General features: G+C 38.2%; 1 protein-coding gene across 2 annotated transcripts; it reads right to left on the minus strand.

The window, feature by feature from the left end:
• Positions 1 to 465: 465 nt before the first annotated feature.
• On the minus strand, positions 466 to 16751 carry slc6a17 (solute carrier family 6 member 17; the record flags this gene model as incomplete). 2 transcript variants are annotated; one of them, XM_079239729.1, is made up of 11 exons in its annotated part: positions 466 to 828; positions 1064 to 1226; positions 2122 to 2281; positions 2367 to 2559; positions 2814 to 3006; positions 3128 to 3369; positions 5002 to 5112; positions 5833 to 6014; positions 7585 to 7711; positions 9604 to 9761; positions 16451 to 16751. In XM_079239729.1, 11 exons carry the CDS (start codon positions 16749 to 16751, stop codon positions 466 to 468), a joined length of 2193 nt encoding a protein of 730 aa, XP_079095855.1. The 2 variants fall into 2 exon arrangements, with proteins under 2 accessions (XP_079095855.1, XP_079095856.1); XM_079239730.1 differs by having other exon boundaries at positions 2367 to 2555; positions 2810 to 3006.
• Between the last annotated feature and the right edge of the window lie 7369 nt (positions 16752 to 24120).

A 24120-nucleotide genomic window follows, 5' to 3' on the forward strand; every position in this document is an offset into this window, starting at 1 on the left:
CTTCCATTCTATTCCCATATAAACAGCAATTCTCTCCAACTGAACCAGAAGAAGCTCAAACTGGTTTACAAACAGTTACATTTTAGAACAATGCAAAACATTTTAGCATTACGCACTCCTTAACCTCAGCCAGGGTTTATGATCGAAGCTCTCAGTAGGCCTTTCTATACTTTATTTACCTCCTTGCTCTCATCCCTGTCCCTCTGTGTCTGCCCCTGTTGTATTCCCATGATCCCTTCCTCACAGCTGGGCGATCAGCAGCAAAGATTCTGTGACAGGCATTAAGGAAATAATGAGAGGTAAGGAGCAATGGAGCAGAAAAAGAGGAGATAGGAGATCTAGCTCTGAGGTTAAGGTGTGATGAATGCTGCAAGTGAATTTTCTCTCCCTTTTGACTTCCTCTGTCCCTCTCCTTTTAAGGTTGATGAGGGTTATGTGGATGGGAGGTTCACTGAGCTCACTGGATCATAGCTCAGACTCAGGCGAGCCGATGTTTTGGTAGCCTGTCTTGGTGCTGGTGCCGTAGTTGGTGTTGGTCATCTCCTGAGTGCCACCGGGACCCAGGTAGGCACGGTGGGCAGGCATGGGTGAAGGTGCCTCACTGGGGTTCTTGCTGAGGATGAAGCGCTGCTCGTCTTGCTCCTCCAGGTTGGAGATGTCCTTCATCATCCCTTTGCGGTAGGAGACGGACAGCTTGTTGGAGCCGTCTGAGATCAAGTTGAAATGGCGGACAATAAAGATTATGGGTAAAGGAAGCATGGCAACCACAATAAGGGCATAGGCCATGGCTAAGGCCCAGGGGGGGTAGCTTTTAAAATGCTCTGAACCCTAAAATGAAGTGAAAACAAATAAAAAAGGAGAGAAACTGGATTAAACTGCAAGCAAATTCATTGAAAATGTGTTTTAATCACTAGCTTCATAAATGTTTTAATATGTGCAAATAGTTAAACAGAAAAATAGGAAGCATAAAAAAAAAAACTGGCAATAGTTTCATTGTTTAGTTCTTTCTCATTCTTTCCTCTTTTCTGTATCTTATAAAAACACATAGCCAGGAAGAACTGACCTCCGATTCCACCCAGGCATTGTATCCTGCAGGACTGACAGCCATTTCTATGACGGTGGCAGTGATGAGCACCACCAACACAGCAGGGGACACGTATCTCCACATATAGTAATAGAAGCTGTACGGCCTGAAACCCAGCATGTCCTCCAGGTCCTGCATAAATCTGTACATAGAAAGGAAAAAAAAAGACAGAACAAGGTATTTGTGTTGGTTAATTTGATATACAAAGTAAAAAACCTTCAAACTCAGACATCCTAACACTTCGTGTGTATTGCAAAGCCTCTTGATTCATTTTACATCTCCTTTTCTCTATCTCTTTCCCTCTTTTCCTCTGAAAATATCTTCCTGTGTTTCTTTGCTGAACCACCATGTTGCCCAGTCAAAAAGGCCAATGTCACGTGTCTGCAATGCCATCCAGATGAAAATGTTGTCTATTGCTGTTTCTAAGTCTTGGGACACTACTGGGCAGCGACATAATAGCTGTCACTATATGTTCAAATGAGTCCGGAAATCAGTTTTCAGATCAGAAAGTTAAGTAATGTGTGCTTAATTTGCTGCTGTGTGTGTTTACTTAAGCGCTACAGCGGTTGCATGTAGGACTTCAAAGACTTATTGCCCCAACCTGAACTATTCAGAAGTAATGCTAGTAATAATAATAAACAAAAATAAATTAGTTTGAAATATACTTAAATGGGAAAACAAAGTTGTATGATACAAATGCCAAGGTAGGATATTATTTACCAGATTTATTCTAAGTAAAGTGGTCTGATCTGAGTCACAGTGCTTCCTCATGAAAAAGTGGTTGGGTTCAGGCTTGTGTGTCATGTGCTCTGAATTGCATGTTATCAACATTTCTACTTGTTTAGGACTGAGTGCTGGTTTGCACCGGTCATGTAGACTTCACTGGCCATTACTGACAATTTTCAGATGTCACCTACTGAACTGAACAACCCTCATTCAGCCTGATTTTAACATTTAGAACTCATCTAGTAGTGAGAACAACACTCTCCTAATGAGCCATACTGCAGAAAATCAATGTACACTTCCAGTGAATTTACCTCTTAGTTCCATAAATCCAAGCTACAGAGATATTCTCTAAGATCACCACCACCGTAAGAGGCAAACCAGCAGAGTAGTCGTCAAACATGGTGACAAAATAGTTTCCTGAACGCTGCACAAACAGCAGACCTAACAGGAAGGCGATGACACAGCAAACCACTGAAGGAAAGAGGAGGAAACATCCAGTTAAAATTGGAGATGCTTTTAACTTGTGCATGAGCTAGATAACTTAATCATGTCTTACCACAGAGGATTTCCTTGCGGATCTTGAAAGCATCCAGTATGGGCGTGGTGATGCCGGTCATGGTACCGATCATGCTTCCCAGGCCCAAGTTAATTAACATGAAGAAGAACATGACAGACCAGAAGGGACTGGCGGGGAAATGAGTCATGGCCTCTGTGAAGGCGATGAAGGCCAGACCAGTACCCTGAACTGCCTAAAGGACGGATACAAAGGGTTAAAGATGGTCTCAGGTGATAAATAGTAATAAATAAGCTGCTTAATCATGAATGATCTAGAGTAAACATTCCATACTTTCCTCCTTTTATGGATCCACATAATAGGATCAAATATTTTAAAAGTATTAAAGATTTACACATGAATAACTTCTTTATAAATAAACTGAATATTTCCTTACATACAGATACAGTGTTGTATATTTTCTAAATCTATGTGAACTCTCCCACTGACCTTGTTGAGTTCATCCTCCAGGACACAAGGATCCAGCCCCAGCTGCCCAAAGCTGTCCTCCTTCACCGTCTTAATGACTCCATACATTTCTGCATAGTCCTGAGCAGACAGGTGGGAGAAGTTGATATGGGGAGGGATGAGCTCTTTGCTCAACACACCTGTGTTGAGGTAACCCAAGATCTTCTCTGCATTCCTGGATGGTTAGAATTGTAGAGAGGAGAGGTTTTTAGTGTGTATAATATAGCTTCTAAAAAAGATAAAGAAAAAATTACAAAAGGGAGACTCATCAAGCCTCATTTGTTCAAGACACTCACTCAACAACACACTTCTCATTCATGACATTAGCTTTGAACCCCAGGACAGCAAACACCACTAAAGTGGCCAAGATGGAGGTGAGAAAGTTGATGATGGAAACCAGAGCTGCATCAAAGTGGCAATTGTTGTCTCGCTTATTGTAGCTGGAGAAAGCAATGACACCTCCAAAGCCCAGACCAAGTGCGAAGAAGACCTGCGTGGCTGCTTCTCTCCACACCTGCGGCTCCAACATCTTTTCCAGCTGGTGCGAGGAAACAAAAAATGTAAAAGATTAGGGAAAATAATGTCATTTATCTTGTGATACACGCTGATATTCCATAGAAATTATTCTTCTATCAAGACAAGACTGAAGTGACTGATTATCAAAATTGGATAAGTCCTTTTTCATGTTTATCTTCCATGTCGACTTAAAATGTATATAATATAAAGAAAAAAAGCACCATTAATTTCCTATCAGAACAAGTAGTTTTTATACGTTTTTCAGTTAGTTTCATTTGCACTCACCATTAGCTTAGATTTAATACCCAAACCAATATGGTTGGTTTTGAGTATTTAAAAAGTCCATGTCATGACTAATGAGTGTTATTAGCCTCTGCATATTCATGTGTTACATGTAAAGACAGAAATGAGAGTAGCTGTCTTCCTTCTGAAGAGCAAAAAACAATGTATTCAGCACAAAATAAGTGTTCAACCCCAGAGCAGGATGAGTCATCAAAATATTCATTTTCTTACTGAGTAACAAATTCCAGATTTTCTGCCAAACAATAAAAAACATTTATATATGCTGATTGTATTTAACTGAGACCTTAAATAAAGTTGTTTAGTGTTGGGAAAATAACTTTTTCTCTTAGACTAGAATGTGTTATTTCATGGGCAGTAAAGGCTCAGATAGAACTAATCCATCACAATCATTATTATCAACATCTACTGAATGAATGAAATTTCCCTTTACAGTTTATGGATGAATAGATTTTTTGCAATCATGAAAGAGACTGATCTCTTACATTTGTTATTTTTTAAAAGTGTGCTAATGTAATAATGAATTCATGATAATATTTTCATAATTATGATTTCAAGATTTTTGCATGAAGAAAGTTGTCTTTCACAATTAATATTCTTTTGTTTTGAGGATATATTAATATCTGTAACATTGCTGCAATTTACTGTACGAGGTCTCTTGAGTTGAAAGTTCATTGTGCCATAAAACAAGTGTGAGCCTGATGGAACAAAAAACTTTTCCAAACACAGAAAACAGCATACTTTAATTTGAACACCAACTATGATTACAACTATTAAGTATTATATATACATATATATATATATATATATATATATATATATATATATATATATATATATATATATATATATATATATATATATATATATATACATTCTATGGTTGTGACATAATGCAACTTCACAGCCACAACACGAGATCTGTGAAGCATATAACTCCTATTCTTTAAGAACTGCTTGTAATGATTTCCAACAGCAAAATAATGCACACTCCACAACATGTTATATTAATCTATTGATAATTTCTCCATTTTCAGCGTATTTTCTTTTCATTTTGCGAGGACATTTATTCAACACCAGAGGGAGACATTGACAAAACCTATAGCTTACAATATGGATATTAAAATTTTTCTCGTGAGGATTTGAATGTATGGAGTTGAAAACCACACATTTATGTCTGAAAAGCCTCCCAGATTAACTGTCACGGTGTCACTTGTTGTCTACACTGCGTAAAAAGTGTGATAATTTCTATTTAATTTTAAACAAATAAAATTCAGGCAGCACATAAAATATGTTGTAAAGTTCCCTCTTTCTTTCTCCTCTTGCTTCTCTTTATGTGTGTGAAATGTCTCACCTTCGGGGTGAACATGTGAGCGATGCCGTCCACTGCTCCCTTCAGCATGAAACCTCGCACCAGGAAACAGAAAAGCACCACATACGGGAAGAGAGAGCTGAAGTACATCACCTAAGGGGGATAGAAAGTCGAGTATGCGATGTTGCCATGGACACGCTTTCTGAGACCTCACACATAGATAGAGCAGTGCAATCAAACACACTTCCGCAGTTGCACATGCTGGATCAGTCCCAACACTGCTTTGTGTTTGTTGACACTGAATCTGTGAAATCTTACCACAGATTTAGTGTCGACTGAATCTGTGGTACATAGAAATGAGTAGAAATGAGTCTTGAAGGCAAAAATCTCTGCTGCATATCAGAGAATTTTTGCATTACTGACTATAATAACTGGATCATTAATGTTTAAACACTGTGTCAGACCTTAGTGACTGGCTCTCTGTTGTGTATTGTCCTATTAAGACTGTGGGTTTGATGTTGCACTGTGGTACAATGCATGATTCACTCTGGATCAGGATTACAGGATGTCGTTGAAGGTGTCGCCAAATTGAGAATTGTTTTATGTGAATCCTGAACCATTCCAGCACTGGTTCAGTTTAAGCTTGTTAATGTTGCATGTCCCTCTCTTCCATAACATAGATGAAATCCAAAAATAGACACATAATGGTGAGAGGCTCACCAGGCCAATAAAGCTCTTACTGATAGGAATATGAACTGATTAAAAATGGAAAGCTTTGGTTGAAAGGATTTGCGTTTATGTCAAGTCTTTGTTATGTAGAACAAAATGCAGAGAATTAATCTCTGTAGTTTAACAGCTGAGCTGCCTTAGTACCTTCCCAGAGGATTGGATGCCCTTGATAACAGCCAGACAGACCATTATCCAAGCCACCAGCAGGGACAGGGTCATCTTCCAGTTCAGGCCACCGGTGTCGTCAATGGTGCTTGTGATATTAAGAGTCTGGCGGTACCAGAAATAAGTAGTGGCAGAGCTTTTCTCACACTCGGGTTCCACAACTACATCACCAAGAAAGAAAAGGAAGAAAAACATGGATGTCAGTCTGACTAAATGAACCATCATTTTTTGTAAACTGAAAATTAGAAAGAAAATTTAAATTAATGCTGTTTGTTGAATTATTATTAAATTTGAATTGTATAGATTAGTGAAATGACAGAAGTTAAGCATGCTTTAAATGTACAGCATATGTATTAGACTGGTGACCCATCTCTTGCCTTAAAGCAGCTGTAGCCCCCATGCAGCCCTGAACTGGATGTAACCAGTGGATAAGAAGAATGCTCAGGTCTCTTGAGGTTTGTATGTGTGATTTGGTATTACACCAAGCTGAATATTTTTAAGCCTAATGAAACTTGAGAGAATCCAATAAGCCGGTGAAAACATTTCATTTCTCTTTGTAATGTGCATAGCTGACAAAAAATTACTTGTTTGTTCATGGGAACCTAATGGTTATGTTATCTATAACACAACTGTAACATCCAAAGACATCCTGCTGGTCAGATATCTGCAGTTAAAAATGAGGGCAAAAACTGCAAAAAAAAAAAAAAAAAGAAAAAAAAAGAAAGCTGTGTAGAAATTAGTGTAATTGAAAAAAATTATTTACTCCACTCCTTTGTGGAAGAATTATTCCGAGTAACTTTACAGCACAGGCTGCACGGTGGCACAGTGGTTAGCACTGTGGCCTCACAGCTAGAAGCTTCAATCCTTGGCTGGAGAGGGGTTTGGTCAGTGGCCTTTCTGTGTGGAGTTTGCATGTTCTCCCCGTGTCTGTGTGGGTTCTCTCCAGGTACTCCGGCTTCCTCCCACCGTCCAAAGACATGCCTGATAGGTTAATTGGTCACTCTAAATTGCCCGTAGGAGTGAGCGTGAGTGGTTGTTCGTCTCTCTGTGTGGCCCTGCGATGGACTGGCGAGCTGTCCAGGGTGTACCCTGCCTGTCGCCCAAAGCCAGCTGGGATAGGCTCCAGCTTCCCCGCGACCCTGAATTGGATTAAGCGGTTTAGAAAATGGATGGATGGAACTTTACAGCACATTTCACCTCTCCACAAAACTAACTTTGACCGGATTTGCTGTAACATGAATCTTAATAACATGGTCGATAATAGCATGGTCGACCTTTCTGCCTTGCTATTGTTATGAAAGTTCATGCATTTTACTGGGCTAGAAAATGCCAACAGTCACAATGAGCTCCCAGCTGCCAGCTGTCTGAGTCACTGACAATCAGCTGGGTCACACCATCTGATGTGTTTCACCAACAGGTCTGTTCTGCAGGATGAGGTGCAGGGCCAGCTCAGCCATATAGATAGCACAAACATCTCTTTTTTGCTTGCCGAGATGGTGCTGTTTAACCACAGAGCATCAAGAATAACCTAGTGAAGGTCATGTGTCTGGACATGCTGAGAATCGTTGCTGAATCTGAAGTTGTCTTTCATGAATCCACAGAAATTCTTTTCCTTGACTTGGTGTTGAGACTCAAAAACTTGAAGTAAGCAGCTTTCATTCAAATACATACTTTTCAATGCATGTGCAATGGTATTTACAGGGTCTGTTGTGTGTTGGGTTTATGACTCACTGGCTTGAGTTCCATTTCTCTGGATGGGGCATTCAGCCCAAGGCAGTGGATACTGAAAAGACTGGAAGAAGTAGAAGATGCTCCAGCCAATAATCACATTATAATAGAGGCCCACAAAACCACAAACCTGAGGAAAGATGAGAGAACAGCAATCCTCAATAATTACACAAACACAAAGCATGGGGGAAGGAGTATGCGGCATGGAGGCAGCATGGCCTCCTCTTGAGTCAGGGCACAGACACTGAGCACACAGCTTAAGACTGAGTGCATATGAATTATTGAGCTGTTTGCTCTCAGCAGCCAAGGCTGTGGTCCTGAAAGAGGAGGTATTTATAGCTGCTGAATCTCCCTCTGCCACATCCAAACTGCCACACGCCTCACTGCCCGCGCCAGGACTCTCCATCCCCTACTTTACATTAGATTGATGAAATCGCTGTGGCGATGACTGACATGTAAAAAGACAGAGGCAGTAGATCACTGAATGACTGTGTTTTAAGCTGGTGATGGGATGGAGACATGATGGGTTACTACTCCAGCTGATGATGGTGACAAGCTACGACATTGATTGGTGCAGGTATCTGCTTATTGTGTGCTTTGAAACAACAAGAGGGGCAATGTTAGAGGGCAGTGAGTGAAAAGGAGTATAAATGCAGCCAGTAAAATGAATAAAAAGCCAGTTTGTTCTGAGTTTGTGAACCAATAAAAAGATGGATTGTTTATTTTGTAATTGTAGGTTCAGTAAATTATGATATTAAATCCTAAAAAGGTAACTATGAAAAATGTGTATATGTTCATTTACTGAAAGATGACACTTTCTGTAAATGAAAATCTTTCTGTCATGAAAAAAAAATACTACATTTCTGAAAAACCAACAAATTGCATTATGAACTGGATTTGAAAAGCGTGAAGACATTGGAAAATAGCTTGTAGATGTCAAGTACGATGATTAATAGTAGCAGTAAGTATTGAAAATATGGATATAGATGTTAAAGTTCATCTGTCTGCTGCAGACTGACATACAGTATTTAACATACAACAATTATACAGATAGTCCTGATATTTCATAAAGACATCAACAATCTTGACAGGATCATGAATCCTTAAGATCCTTAAGCATGAATCCATTTGCCCAATCCTATGACCTATGTCTCAGTTATTACTGTCATGAGATTTGGTTATTTATATTAATGTTCCTAAAATAATTAATTAAAAACCTTTTGCCTTACTTGTTAAAGTTGAATTTTTCCATACACTGTGATTCAAGACCCAAAACTAATAACACCAGTATAATAACTTTAGCTCTGATGGCACACAGTACAAACCAAGGACATGGCTACAGACTGACAGAAAAGGATTAATAAATAAGACTGTCATGACATGAAAACGCTGTGTTATATTTCAAAGTAGAAACTGTTTATGAAAGCAGCATTTAAAATCTCAGAAAAAGATGATCAGACATGTGAATGGAAAGAAGTCATATGTTATAAACAGTAGTTGCCTCAGACATGTTAAAAGGTTCAGAGTTTGGTTTTATTGAAATGTTGGTTTGAACTGTTTAACAGTTTTTCATTGTTATGTAGTTTTGTTCAAGATTTATAGGTCAAATCGGAAATGACACATTTGTGACAAAACAATCATTGATTTGTTACCCTTGTCACAAGTTATACGTAGGCCTGACAATGCATTAGTCTGGGGCTACCAATATGCAAATGAACTGTTCTCCCTTTGTGAGGGAGATGTGTTTTTCCTTGATGCAAAAACTAGCTGAATGCAAGATGTCTATTTAAACTGCAGCAGAACAACAAGAAAGAGAAAAACTGCATTCATTAAGCCAGTAGTGCAGAAACATGGCAACACAGTATTCACACTGAGAAGAGACCTACTTTTATTTACTTGATGGTGGTTTTGATCATTAATGTTTGTGTAGGTGATTAACAACACACTGGTCTGCAATGTGAAAACCTGAAGAAGTACATTCATTTCTGCTATACTCCAAATTCAATGGCATGACACTCCTACCATCAGGCTGGAAACCCCGATGCCCCCCAGCTGTGGGTAGACATAGTTCCACACCCCAATGCTGCCACGTCTGATCCTCTGACCCACTGCCAGTTCCAGAAAAAACAAGGGGATGCCAATGATGATGAGGAGGATAAAGTATGGCACCAGGTACGCACCTAGGAGAATAGGAGGGAGGAGGAGAAATTACAGCAGCACATTCAAACACTTGAACGCCCTTAGTTTGAATTTCACATGACAATGCTTTTTATGAAGCAGCAGAAGAAACATTTAGTCAACCATGTTCTATTTTTAGAAACTGTTCCCTTTTATCTTCCTCGACTCTGAAGGCAGCATTTTTACTCCCTTTTCTTTGATCTTCCTTTTTATGTTTTCCTCCTGATTTTTAACGTTCATTGATCATTTTTTCTGACTTTGTGTGTGTTTTATCACAGAAAGAACAAGCAGGAGAACAGATGGCAGCCACAGACAAGTCACATCCAGTCCTGCTTACGTCAAGAAATGAAGGGGTACCATGGTGACAGAACCACTCAAAGCCAAGGGTTCATACTGAGGGACGGCTATGGCGCAGAGAGCAGCCTCTTTCAAGAAAAAAAAACAACAACAAATGACTCACTTTGACATGCTAAAAACTCTGATATCATCAGTGGTAATAGATGTAGCAGAGGGAACAATGACAGGATCATATTGCAAGGCTCCTGCGTTGAGCCCTCATTTCATTGTTTATTCTGAATCATAGACGGGAAAAAAGAAGAAAACAAAATGTGTTGACAAAGAGATCAGACTGGGAAGAAACTTCCCTTTTTTATTGTTTTTGTCACAAATTCAGTGATATGGGGAGGCATAATGAAGCTTGTGATAGCCCCAAGTGCAAGAACTATAGCTTGAATAAAATAACCTTTTGGTTTGACAACACATATTTTGCCATCTTCACATAGATTTAAATATTCCAATCACTACTATTGAAAAAGTGTCAACTTCTCTCATAAAACTCAGCACTAACATTATATTTCCACAAGCGATAATGATTTGATTAACTCCCTCTGGCTGCGTGCCTACAGGAAATGATTCCATAATAAAAAAGCAATAATGCTTCTGCCATCTCTGTAGTCAATAGAGACAGAGAGCAGTGAAAACAATTCACAGCTTTCCATTGATTTAGTCATGAATTAAGATGTCTCTTGTCATTTTTAGTCTGCTAACATAAAAACAGATATCTAAATGCTGCTATTCAGCTTATTAAACTGCAGGCAGGGTTAAAAAAAAAAAAAAAATCATAGTTCATAAGGTGACATGAGGACATCTAGAACTTTGTGTGTGCAACAAGTAGGTCTGTTCTGTCTTTAGTATCTGGGTTGGGCATTCACATTTGTGGAAGTCATGACAGTGAGGATTATTGCTTATTTTATCACAAAAAACACAAAAAAAATAAAGAAAAAAAAAACAAGAAAGATGGATAAATATAATTAAAATAAAAATATCCTCTGATGGCCTTCAAATACTTTCAGTATGGCTTTATACCCTTTTCTTTAAGTAAAAGGACATATACGTTAGTATGGTACAGTTTAGGTCTCCAAAAAAATTTCTTGAGCCATGACTCCCTTTTAAATGCTTTTAACAATGATAATACTCCTTCCATACGTAATCTCAGGTAACATTGGCTAGCATTACCTAATGTTAGTATTATCATAATTCTAATGCTGATGCGAACCTTAGCTAACATTAGCGTCATATTACCGGGTCCTGGCTGACAGACAACCTCTCTCCATTCGATGCAGCCTGACAGCTTGTGGAGCCAGAGTAGCTGGAAGCAGTTAATTAGAAAAGAAAGGCTACAGGCCCTTTCCCTCTTTGGTGGTTTTGATGCAACTCAGCAATGCTTCAAAATAAACTAAATCCACTTCTGTTTTAATTTAACATCACTGGACAAAACAGAAAATCTGTTTTTGTATTCTTACCAGAATATGTCAGGAGAATATGTCAGCAGTGCCAAATGGCTGATTTTCATTTTAGAGATTATCATTTACATGCACAGCCTTGTTTTACCATTTTACATTTCAAATACCCTTTTTAAACACACCTCCTTACACATAGTACCAACCATGTTTGTAAGCCCAGAGGAATATGTATTTATTCTTACACTTGCTCCATCTTTAGTCATCACCACCCTCTCATCGAATCATAAGACCAGTAAATCATAATACCAAGAAGATTATGCAAAGAAATCTGCAAGAAACCATACAAACAGAATTTGAGGTTAAAGCTTTATTCCGCAGTGATATGTAGTGTCAGTGAGGAGATAACTCTGCTTCTATAGCTGTGGTACAATAAGTGCCAGTGATTATGGGCATTATTTCTGGGTTACAAGCTGTAAATTCCTGAATCCAGGTGGTGATCCAGATCATCCCTAAAATGTAACCACATTCTATTTCTGAGATTTCCTGATTTCATCGAATACCACTGTAACATTTTGAGTTATGTTACTAACAGACAGACAGACAAATCAATGAAACCATATACATGACCTCTGCCTGGTGGCAGCTAAAAAACAACAACAAAATTATCATCACTACAGGAAAAACTGGTCTCTAAAGTCACATAATTTCATAGCTGCATGTTCAATGTGTTTAAGCCTGAACTGTCAGGCTTTGGATTTCATTGCACAGTAACTATTTGCAACTGCTTGATGGGTCAAATCATTCAAAGTAACACCATGCTACCCACTGTAGCTTTATGGTGAATGCATATGGAAGCTATCTAAATTGCTTAAAAGTGATTCAAATAGATGGTTCCTAACCCTGTACGGTAACTGGACTGTGACAGGTGTTCCAGTAATCAAAATACTGCAATTATATCAGTCCAAAATCCTAATTTATGAACGGTTTTCTTTAAAAAAAAAAAAAAAAAAAATGTCTTGAGTATCATGTCTAATTGATAAATTCGAAACCATCATTAAAATGAACCAATCTATAATTTTCCTGCTGGATATGAATTGTTAAAAACAGCTTGAAACCTCCAATTCCACAAATTCAGAAATAGTTTTATGGCCTTTTTTAAGGAATTATCTGCTAAAGATATGAGGAATTATTAACTACATGCTAAGGTTGTAGCGCTACTTTAATTTCCAACTCAATATTGACACTAGAGTGTGTATCAGTACATTGATTTACTCAGTGATCAGTATTTTGGTAGCATTGGTCTGAATTAAAAATAATGATTGAACATCAATAGAGTAATCACTGGCTTACGAAAGAAATATTGAAATGTTTCCATTTGCCTTGTTCACACCGCTGGTTTGTAAAATTTGTGCAAAGCTGTTTACTTAGTCTGTTGTTTAAATCGTTGTTTCTTCTATCTAATTGGTATTTTTTATTTCCTTAAAAAACTATGACTTAAAGGTCATAAGTCATTCACACACAGATTCTTACTGTCACATGTATATGTTCTCATACATACTTAAATATTCATACATACATACATTTTAACTTACATACTCATACATTTACTCCCACATTCATATTTATCATATAACTTCTTTTACTCTTTCCTTCAACAGTCCTTTCCTTTTGCTAAGCCACAGTTGCAAATAATAACTTCTTCTTAATCTGTCTTGCTTGGTCAAACCAAGTATATAAAAAAAAAAAATGTAATCCTAACCACCATTCAGTTTGATAACAAAAGTCACAAAAATGCCAACATGTCTGTACATGACTGTCATTTTTGTTTTTATTGAATTTTATGTCTCTTTCATGTAGTTTTTGTTGTATTCTATTGTAAAGACCTTTGTAACTGTTTTCAAACAGGAATGATGTTTACACTCCCACTTTAAATGGAAACTTTTTACTTCAGTTTTCTCTCACATTATGTGTAAATTTGAAATCTCAGTAGTGCACAGAATGAGTCTAATAATAATCTATAATAATAATCATTTTTATTGAAAGAATAAGTTGCTTTTTATTTAAACTTCTGATTTAGATCAATAATGAAATAACATTTTGATATCCTAGTTGCTTTGTGTGATTTTATATGAATGGAAGCGATTGTATTAAATCAGGATGTGGTATTATTTCATACTGATTTGTTGCTTCTAAATAGACTCAAATCCAACCTTACTGATTGCGGCAAAATTTATTAGATCAATAAACTTTGGATTATTATAAATTGAGATAATACTGCATATTATCATTTGTCATCTGATACTGTTAAGGAAATGTTTTCTGTTATCTTAAAAGTGAAACAGACTTTTCTTGATAATCATTTCTTTACAAAAAATTTATCTTTTGGTATTTTTTCTTTGCAGAGGCCAAATAAATATCCAGATTTCCTAAAAAGAATTCCTTCCATAAAAACAAAACAACAATTAGGTATTTCTGAAGCCTTAGTGTTGGTTCATAATCAATAAATTATCAGTGATAACTTTAAGACAAAATTGAGATAAATGTGATGAGGTGTATGATTACATAAGTAACTGGGTCGACACATCAGTGTCATTCATTGAGTTGTACACATGTTGTTCTTTTCTCAAATGAAAAGGACAATGGAAGCTTTTTCTTTGTAACTTTATTATAATTTCAAACTAATAGGTCTGTTAAATCAGAGCTTGAAGAAATGCTGTTCAGCGCGTCTGCCTTTGCAAAGTTCACACAGACTTGTTGAGTCAGCAAAGCCGTTATCCAGCTGATGTTGGGCCCCTGTGAAAGCAGTTCATCACATAAATATTCTTTCTCTGAAATGAACCTCGTTCATTTTCATGTTGGAAAGAGATGATCTGACTTCTAATTACACATTTTAACTTCATACTTAATTCAGGACTGTTGTGTCTCAGGTCAAAGTGCTTTATTCAAAGAGGCTGGACTAGATTAAAAGGGACGGTAGCTGCTTTGCTTATTTGAAAGGTAGATGATAACCATGTGGTTTGTTATAAAAGACATTCATGCTCAGTGTCTTCCTCAAAATTAAACACTTAGACAGATTTTCAGTCCCTCCTGATAAGTGTGTCTTGTTTTTACACAGAAAAACGCATCAGAAAATATAACTAGATGCATTCTGGAGCTCTATTAAAAATACAAACATTGTTAAGTTAGTTTTACGCTGTGACAGCAACAGCTCAGTGATAATCAGCAATGAGCTGCTATCAGGGACACCATGTGTCTGTCTGTCTGCAGCAATGCAATAAAGATTTGTGTCAGCTAAAGGACAAGAGGACTACATTAGCATCAATACTGCCGCTAATAAATATTTACTTTAGGGGTCCGGTCCTCCAGATCTACCATCCTGCAACTTTTAGATGCATCCCTTCTCCAAAACACTTGAATCAAATGGCTGATCTCTGTTATCTGCATGTCATCCAGCTCTGCAGAGGCCTGCTAGCAAGCCATTCATTTCATTCAGGTGTGTTGGATCTAAAAAATTGCAGGATGGTAGATCTCGAGGACCAAACTTGGGCACCCCTGAAGTACTTGGATCAGAGGTGGGCAGCTCTGGTCCTTAAGAGGTGCAGTCCTGCAAGTTTCCCCAGAGTCGCTTGTCAAGCTCTGCACCTGTCTGCTAAATAAATCTGAACTGTGTCAGGTATGTTGCAACAGGGAAAAATCCCAAAACTGGCAGAACTGCAGCTCTCAAGGACCTCAGCTTGCCACCCCTGACTTAGATGATCAATTCTACAATTGATTAGTATCTGATTTTTGGACAACCCATTAGACAGAAAGTGTTGGGTTTTTATAGCATCTCATTTACCACATTTACACCCAAAATATATCTTCATTGACTTTGCATGCAAAACCCATATTTGGTCCTCTGAAAGACATGTTTATTTATTTATTTTAGTCTCCTTCACATGATTTAATCTCCCAAATGTTTACTTTACTCTTTTTTCACATTGCTCTGCCATACAAAATTTAATTCATGCTGCCTGACATGAGATTAATTCATTGCTTGTGTGTAGCTTTAATATAGGATCGTTTGAATAAGTGGCTTGAATTTTTCATGGTTAACATTTTTTATTCATTAGAAATAAAGACAAACTAGCAGGAATCATCTAGAACTTAAATATTTTCAGAAATGGGGGCCTTAACATTATAAACAGTAAGCTGATCAGTAAATTTCCCTTAAAGAAAAAAACAAAAAACAAAAAACACCAAACTCATGTATAAATATGTAAAAAAAAAAAAATCATCTTTCCAAATCGAACAAAACCAAAGATGAAGCCTAATTGTGAGCAAGGATGCATCTGGTCTTATTCCTCTGTTAGTAGGAGGCTTTTTAGGAAAAAAAAATTCACACAACAAATCTGGAAACAGCTCGACATTGTGTGGAGGGAAAAACGTTGCAGATGGACCCAGACCTGCTGCAGCTTTGCTGAACAATGGAGCTCGGAGTAAAATATACAGAAAGCGACTGTTCCCACTGGTAAGACCACCACTACACAGCTATTTTCATATCTGCACTGAACAAGTAGTTACTGCTGTGTTAGGTTTCAAAATATTGTCTGTTAAAAAGCAGAGACAGAAATATCTTCCACCATATTTTCTCCACTGAATTATGGGGAAATATGAATGCCGCTTTCCCTTCTCTTTCGCCCTGAGATAGTGAGTCCAGAGCAAATAACCACAACATCATATCATCAACAAATCTGGCTTTTAAAGACATTTTCAAAAACTTCTCAGACCCTGAGGGGGAAACATTGTTTACAGTGGCTGGCTAAATCAAGAAGAGATCACCAAAACCAAGAGGAGTAACTATTCTTACCACACTGTTCTGTAAAAAATTGTCAGGTTTATTTAGTTCAAACAGACCATTTTTTCTAGAATAAACATAAAAAATCATTGACATAAAATCAGACGCCTACCTCCACCATTCTTCTGGCACAGGTAGGGAAACCTCCAGACGTTACCGAGACCAACAGAGAACCCCACCTGGGCAAGAATGTACTCCAGCTTATTGTTCCATGCAGGCCGGCCATCCTCAGCATCTGGATCAGGGGAAGGTAGAAGGGCTTTTCCCGGGGCAGTGGATCCAGGACTGAGGCCCATGCTCATCTGACTGCTCTTGTAGTCCATGGGGTGCTCCAGGGACAGCAAGTCAGCCACAGACTCAGTAACTGGCTCATTGCTGTGCTCCCGCTGAGTCACCTTGGTGTTCTTTGGCATGGCTGCTAAGGCAAGGGAGCTCCTTCAGAGAGGAGGTTGATGGGGGCAAGAAGAGGAGAGTCTGTGACAGGAGAACAACTGCAGAAGCCGGGAAGGTGTGGGAGAGACAAATCTGTGCTTTTCTTAAATCTGTGAAGAGATAGTGGAAACATAGAAAAGAGCAGGTGGTGCTTAGAAAAGCCTGAGATGTATTTACATCATTAGATAGCAACACAGAGACTTTTTACACAAAACCCAAATTAGTTTTATACACCATCTTTTACATTAATGTTGCTTTTAACCACCAACATAATTAGCTTAACTAACTGAATTATCAAAAAGTCACCCAAAAAAAAAAAAAAAACCCACCACAATTTAACATTTCTGAAAACAAATAACTGGGGACATATGCAATCATGCAATATTGACTGACTAACTGACCTGAGAGAAGTGGGCTGGTATGGCGGCTGGGTCTAATGACTCATTTACACACCAGTCCAAAATATATGAACAAGTATCCAGCTTAAGGGAAATGTAGACTTTTAGATAGCTGTATTTTAATTCAGAAGTATTTTGTAGGAAAAGTAGGTTTGCAAGTACAGGACAAAAAAGTAAATAAATGGAAAGCTGAATTTCACACACACACACACACACACACACACACACACACGGATCATTTCAAGTCTCATGAGGATGAATAGATTTCTGGTCGACTTGCATATGAACACACATGTATCTGACAACAACGCATAACAGCAAACAGGCCCATGTTTGGTCCCTGCTAAAAAATGTCCTTCTTCTTTGGTTTTACCTTTTATATCACTGTGTAAACATGTGCTAAGGCCTGAATTGCCTTTTTGGTCTAATTTCTCCTATTTACTTTTAGTTTATATGTGACCAAAGCCACATGGCCATGCTTAGAAAAGGAAATACCTTGATAAAGTTAAGAGCAGAAATATACCCAGTTTGGTTTAAGGTTAAAAATTTTGGTTTGATGTCAGATATTAGCCATGAAGGCTGGTAGTAAAAAAAAAGGCCAATGTGCATGCATTCAAAAAGCATTAAGCATAGACATAAAGAATCTAGCCAGTGCATGTTTGTAGGTTACTAAATTTAAAATAACTTTTTTTTTTTTTAAATTTCAGTAGAACTGATTAAAATGACTCTGACCAATGGTTTTAATCTACAAAGAATTATTTTAAGTGAAAAAGAGGATAAAATTCTGCATTCAACCCTAAGTAAGGGTATCATTTGGTCAAATTACATGTAAAAAACACCAAAAGAATTTTAATATTCATCAAAAATGTTAAAATATTTATAGGAATTCAAACAAAGAAATTAAAATGAATATATGATTATTTAGCAATCACAGTTTAGCCTGAAAAATGGATTCATTCATAACAAAAATAAACACCCCTCAGTTTGCCTCAGCCTGAGTATTGCTAGATGGAGAACAAAAACAGTGACACTCAAGAGCATTGAGGTATTTCTGTAATATTCTTCATTATACAGAAAGAAAGTCAGATCAAATTACAGTCCATATCACAGCAGAGCCCATTATTCTAAAGTCGAGTCATGTGAAAAGCATGAGCAGCAGCGAGCAGCCTGTCTGTGACTGCTACTCTCAGGAAAAGGCAATTAAACTAAAGCCTTTAAGCAAAGATTTCATCAGTTGTTGCTGTCACGCTTTCTTATCACACAGCTTTAACATCTTGTCTGCAGGTTGTTCTAACATTTTGGTCACTGTAATGAGCCAATCTGCTTTTCTGCTCCTGAGTGGAGTGGTTTGCCTGTAAAGTTAGTCTTTAGATGAACTTTGCATAGCCCTGTGCAGCATATGACGTACTGTGTTCACACTGTTGTTCTCCTGTGAGGATTTAAGATTCTTTAACCAATTAAACGAGTACTCCACTTGTTTCACATTGGGACCCATCTAAGTCCTCATTTTATTGCAATTACATGGAAATTTGTGGCAACGAAAACCTTTAAGATTGGTGTTGGAAATTTACAAAAAAAAACCATGAGAGAGTCAACATTTCCTGCATGAACTAATTAACTTAAGCTCAGCTGAACAAAGAGTGGCACAGGCAATCTGGTTTAAATGCCAAAAGAGCAGCTAGAAAGTGACTGAAACCAGACTTTGGGGAGCAGATTTCTTGTTTGGCAACGTGGGATGGGTGAGACCTGACTTTTTACTCTGGCAGCTCAAGGGCAAAGAACAGAAGACTGTTTGATCTGAAGACAAGGCCAGCTGTTTGAAAAGAAATGCAGCCTGACTGATACGAAAGCTGGACTTTGGCCTTTTAAGAATAGTTGCACGCTGTCTGGCCCTAAAACCCATCAAAAGGCTGAGAAAGTAGCACACATATTAAATTCTTCAGTAGTCACGACACATAACGGCTCAGAGGCTGGGTGCTCAACACTGATTCCAGGAGTATTGTGACCTTTCCAGCAGCAGCACAACAACAGTATACTGAGTCATGACTGAATGCCCTGTGAGTGTGAAACAACAAGGTGCATGTTTGCAAGCAAATATTTATTATTATTGTTATTATTTGTTGTAGTATTGTCATCATTATTATTATTATTATTATTATTATTATTATTATTATCATTATTATTATTATTATTATTATTAATAATAATAATAATAATAATAATAATAATAATTCATTAGGTGAGCTGTGTTTTTTATGGATGTCAATCTGGAGAATGAAGTTTTTAAACAATGATTAACTATCAATTATCTGCTGTCCCACTTTGTTTTTTTTTTTCAACCAAACAGAAATGCTGGTCTAGTAATAAGTTGTATGTGTCAGAGTGATGGCAACCTTTTGGACAAAAATGTTGACAGATTCTTGCTGAAGCAATCAAGTAATGTACAGTAAAACTTTTTAGTGTTGTAGCAGTAAGCTAGCAACTTTCAGAGTAGCCAAGTATTTGCTGACATAAAGGCATGACAGAGGTGCTCTCGCATGCCGTGCAAGATTGGTATGTTGTAGGATAAAGAAGGTACATGTTATCAAATGATTATAAAACAATTACATTTATTTATATTTTAATAACGTATCAGTCCTGGTGGAGAAACAGAACATGTACAACAAAGCAAATGGTAAAGAATGAAGAGTGCATTTATTCATCCACACTGATTAATGTGGAGAATCACTAGGTGCATAGTGGTGCCTTCCCAGAGGCAGAAGTCATTCTGAAACTCCATTCTCAACTCCCTGCAGGTGCATTGTAGTTGACGACAAAGCAGTAAAGCTTTGCTCCACTTTTATCTGGTGTGGTTGCTAAGCAATAGGCTCTTCCTGTAAAACTGAAATCCCATTCTGGCTGGATCAGAAGTAGCCTATCTCTCCTCTCACCATCTCAGATGGAAAGACATTATATCCCCTAAAGGATGGCCGCAAATAACAGGGATCTTCTGTGTTAAAACTGAGGCAAAAACAGTGTGGCAAAGCTGGAGGGGCTGGTTGGTTGTGGGATCTATTACAGTGTCAGTCAGGCAGCCATCACGCACTATTTAATCCATAGATTTTAGATTTCAGACACCTACAGAGAGAAAATGGAGTCACTTTCAAATTCTGACAGATCCACACAATGGAGATGAATCATTTTGCCTCCCTGTGATTTGATCAGATCCTTAATGTTGTGAAGCAGCATCTGCCTGGCCATGTTTAGCCATCGGTCAGACCAGAGCTGGAGGACTTGTTCCTTACGTGGATGCAACCTCCGATGCCTTGTCAAGGTCAAAGCACCCACATAATAACAGCAATGCAGAGATGCAAACAGTACTGAGACAATTCAGTAGACCTTCAGGAGCCTTGAGGATTGAAACATTTGAGCCAAATCTGACCACACATGCCGCAACAGCTTCAAACATGAAGGATTTGCCGAGCGACGCTCACCGTAAGTGTTGCGGCGAAATTACCACCAGTCAGGTGATGAACTGATAGCTACAGCCCCATTTTATCTAGTGATTTCCACCCTTAAACACAGGGATGCCACAGGATACGATCACACCATTTATTAATCCCATAGAAACGTCAGGAATCTGACCAGAGGCACAAATAAAATAAAATAAAATAAAAAACATGTAGCGCTAATTCTTACCTTTTACGCAATGTGCAGCGCGAGTTATAACGCCTCAGCGTGACAGTATAAATCCTTCGTCAGGGTTTGGTATCTTCATTCAGGCGCAGTCACGGCATGCAGCATCTCTACGCGCAAACAGCCACGAAACCACAGAGCTTCCAGTCACACGGTGCGTAAAGTCTGACGCAGGAGCTCAGCTCAGCGTCTGCCGCCGGTTTGGCCACTAAAAATGACACTGGTGCAGGTTAACAATGAAATCGCAACCGCTGGCCAAAGTATGAACGGTGTTCTCCAAGAGACTTGCTTGCACATCTGTTACCACGTGGTTGTAAAAAAAAAAAATTACTATGTTAAGTCACGACGAAGTCTGACGCAAGTTTGACTCATCCACTCATGAGCACGTCAAAAGCTGGTCCAAAAAAGAACATCTGCAGTGTCCCCAGAATATTAAGATAACCCATCATAAAGGTGGCCTTTAATCATTAGTTAAAATACCTGTAATACACTTGTAATAATAATAGTCAGTATTATTATTACAAGTTCATTACAGCTTTTTTTATCTTATTTATTTCATATTATTATTATTATTATTATTATTATTATTATTATTATTATTATTATTATTATTATTATTATTATAGTTGTTGTTGTTAATATGAATTCTTTACATCCATATTGCAATGGCCTGCTAATAGGCACTAAAATAGGTGTGAAATGATGGTGTGATTTAATAGATGTTTTTCCAAGCGAAGATAATTTGTGCCACAGTCGTTTTTCTTTCTGACACCAGCAATTTATTGCGCCCTTGGCTCTGCACTCACTTCACGTTTTTCTCCTGCCTCACTGGGTGGCTTCTTTTTTTTTTACTTCCTCAAAATAGACAGACATGCCTGCATGACCTGTTTTGCTATTTTTCATTATAATCGTTTGTCCAGATGATGACAAGGATGTGGATCATTTTAAAAGCAACATTGTCAGATGAACATCTTACTTCTGTTCCCACTACAAGCGGTGGAAGGTAAGTAAGGACAAAGAAAGTTTTGGAGGGAATTTAAAGTGGAAATGTGTTACTAGTGTGGCAGTTGCTGAAGGATACCTGCAGGAGTGACAGACTGTTTCCCTTTATCTTATCTTCTTGACTACCACGGGTCTGGTGAGCAGATTATCCCAGATAACTGTCAGATTTTTACCCAGAATGTGTTGATTTTCAGCTGCACCTACTGTAAACTCAATTCCACCATATGATTAGGAACTTAAACAAAGAATGAACGTGGAAGGTGTCCTAACTGTGCTGCACGTGCAAACTCAGGAGTTATATCTGCAATTATGAGACATCTCAAAAACTCACACCTTCAAGCACACACACTGTTCAGCAGTGCATACATGTATGCACAGTATGCTTCCTGTCTCCTTCAATTCACTCATGTGATTCGCTTTCCAAGAGCTGGCTGCTGGGATCGGTTGCTATGGCAACCGCTGATCATATGATGGTTACTCACCCTGTGAGCATTTTTCTTCATCCCCTCCCCAAACCCCACCTCTGCCCCAAAGCACCTACACTAACATTCTTTCTTATAGCCATGAATGAGACAGAAGTGTAACTCAGCATCCTACAGTGTTACAAAATTTAGCACCTTCATGGTTTTCCTGTGTGTGATGTGGGACAACTAAACAAACTTCTTATCACACCTTCAAATTATGCATCAAAAGTCTGTTTCCAGTGTCATAGCCTGAACTCTTGTGCAGTCTTACTCACCTTAAGGCATCACAAATAACCCCCATGTCTTTGCAGAAGGATAGCACGCAATCACTCAGAGAGATGCTCACATTTTCATGTGTCATGAGTGGTGCCACAGTTTAGAATTTCTCTCACGGTACACCATGACTTTCATCATCACAGCTCTCTTATGAAATGCCTTGATGTTGAAATAAATGATTTTTTTTTTTTAATTTCTGTTTGCACAGAAAAGAGGTGAGTTGAGGGAGAAGCTGCCCTGAGGCCTGTTGGAGCGGCCATAATAATTCACATGCTGTTAAAGCAAAGTTCAGAATGGAGGGGTAATGAGCCAGCAGGTTGAGCTGAGATTTACTGATCCTTTTAAAACCATCTTTAAAGGCTTTTTTGTGTAGAGTTGGACTTCTACACACCCTCTAAATAGAGACATATAATAATCTGAACCCTGTGACTCAAAGCATTCTCACTCACTGTTTATGTTTAATAGTGATACTATCCAAACAAACCTACATTTGATATAAAAACGGAGATTTCATAAATGTGAAGTAACTCATTTCCCATCTAAACCAATCAGTGGGATGTCATGTTATTGTTCAGCTAGAGATGATTGTATGAAAGATAATATAGTGAGAGCTTGCATGCACCATCTGTGGCGCACAAGCCCTAACCACCATTCTCAGGAGAGCCAGGTTGCCAGGTCACAAATTAAACATGCTGACGAAAACCGACGGGCAAAATCTGATCTGTGTCTTGGGGGTGTTTCTGTGCAGCTGAGCCTCGTCAGCTCTCGTGATTCAACTTCTTCTCTCTGCTCCCCCTTTTTGCTGCGAGTGGTGCAGTCCCAACCCTGTCAGTGTGCTGACACCTTGCCTATTTCCCTATGGGTGTGAGAGTGCAGAAAAAGGTGGAAAAATGAGAAGGGGTGGGTTCTTTAGCTAGTCCCCTGACTATTTGCTGCTCTCTCTGCTCCTTCTGGCTGCAGAACAACAGTGACCACTCTCACTTACACACAACTCCAACAGACATATTAGGCTAAATTCTGCAACAGCAGTGAAAAGGTAGTATTTTTAAAATTTATTGGAAAGAACTTTAATGATCAGTTGAATGTAATGTTAAAGCAAGGACAAGTCATTTGTATTCATCCCTTGACCTTTTCTTATTTGCTGTTAATCATCCACCCCTTCTGTTCAAGTGAAAACAGACTCATTAGCATTCTGCTTAGGTTTCAGTACTCTTCCAAAGATAAAGAAATCAACACAGAAGTCACAACCACAGGAAAGCACTGACACCTGTGATTGATGTTAAGAAGTAAAATCAATGGCAGAAATTGGACCATGAGCTGCTGATGCCTGATGTGCCTGATGATTTGACAATATCTTGTTCTGTGTAAAGAAAATTTGAATTAGAGGCTCGTTTTCTTTAACAAAAAAGGAGTCCGTCCTGATGTAGACAGCAAAATTTACCATAAAATGCACAATGAGATCTACTTTAGTTACAGCATAATTTCATATTTCTAGTATTTCATCAGCCAGGAAACAGCGTCTCTTCATATAGCTG

Source organism: Telmatherina bonti, assembly GCF_933228915.1.
Source record: "Telmatherina bonti genome assembly, chromosome: 4".
NCBI classification, from domain to species: Eukaryota; Metazoa; Chordata; class Actinopteri; order Atheriniformes; family Telmatherinidae; genus Telmatherina; species Telmatherina bonti.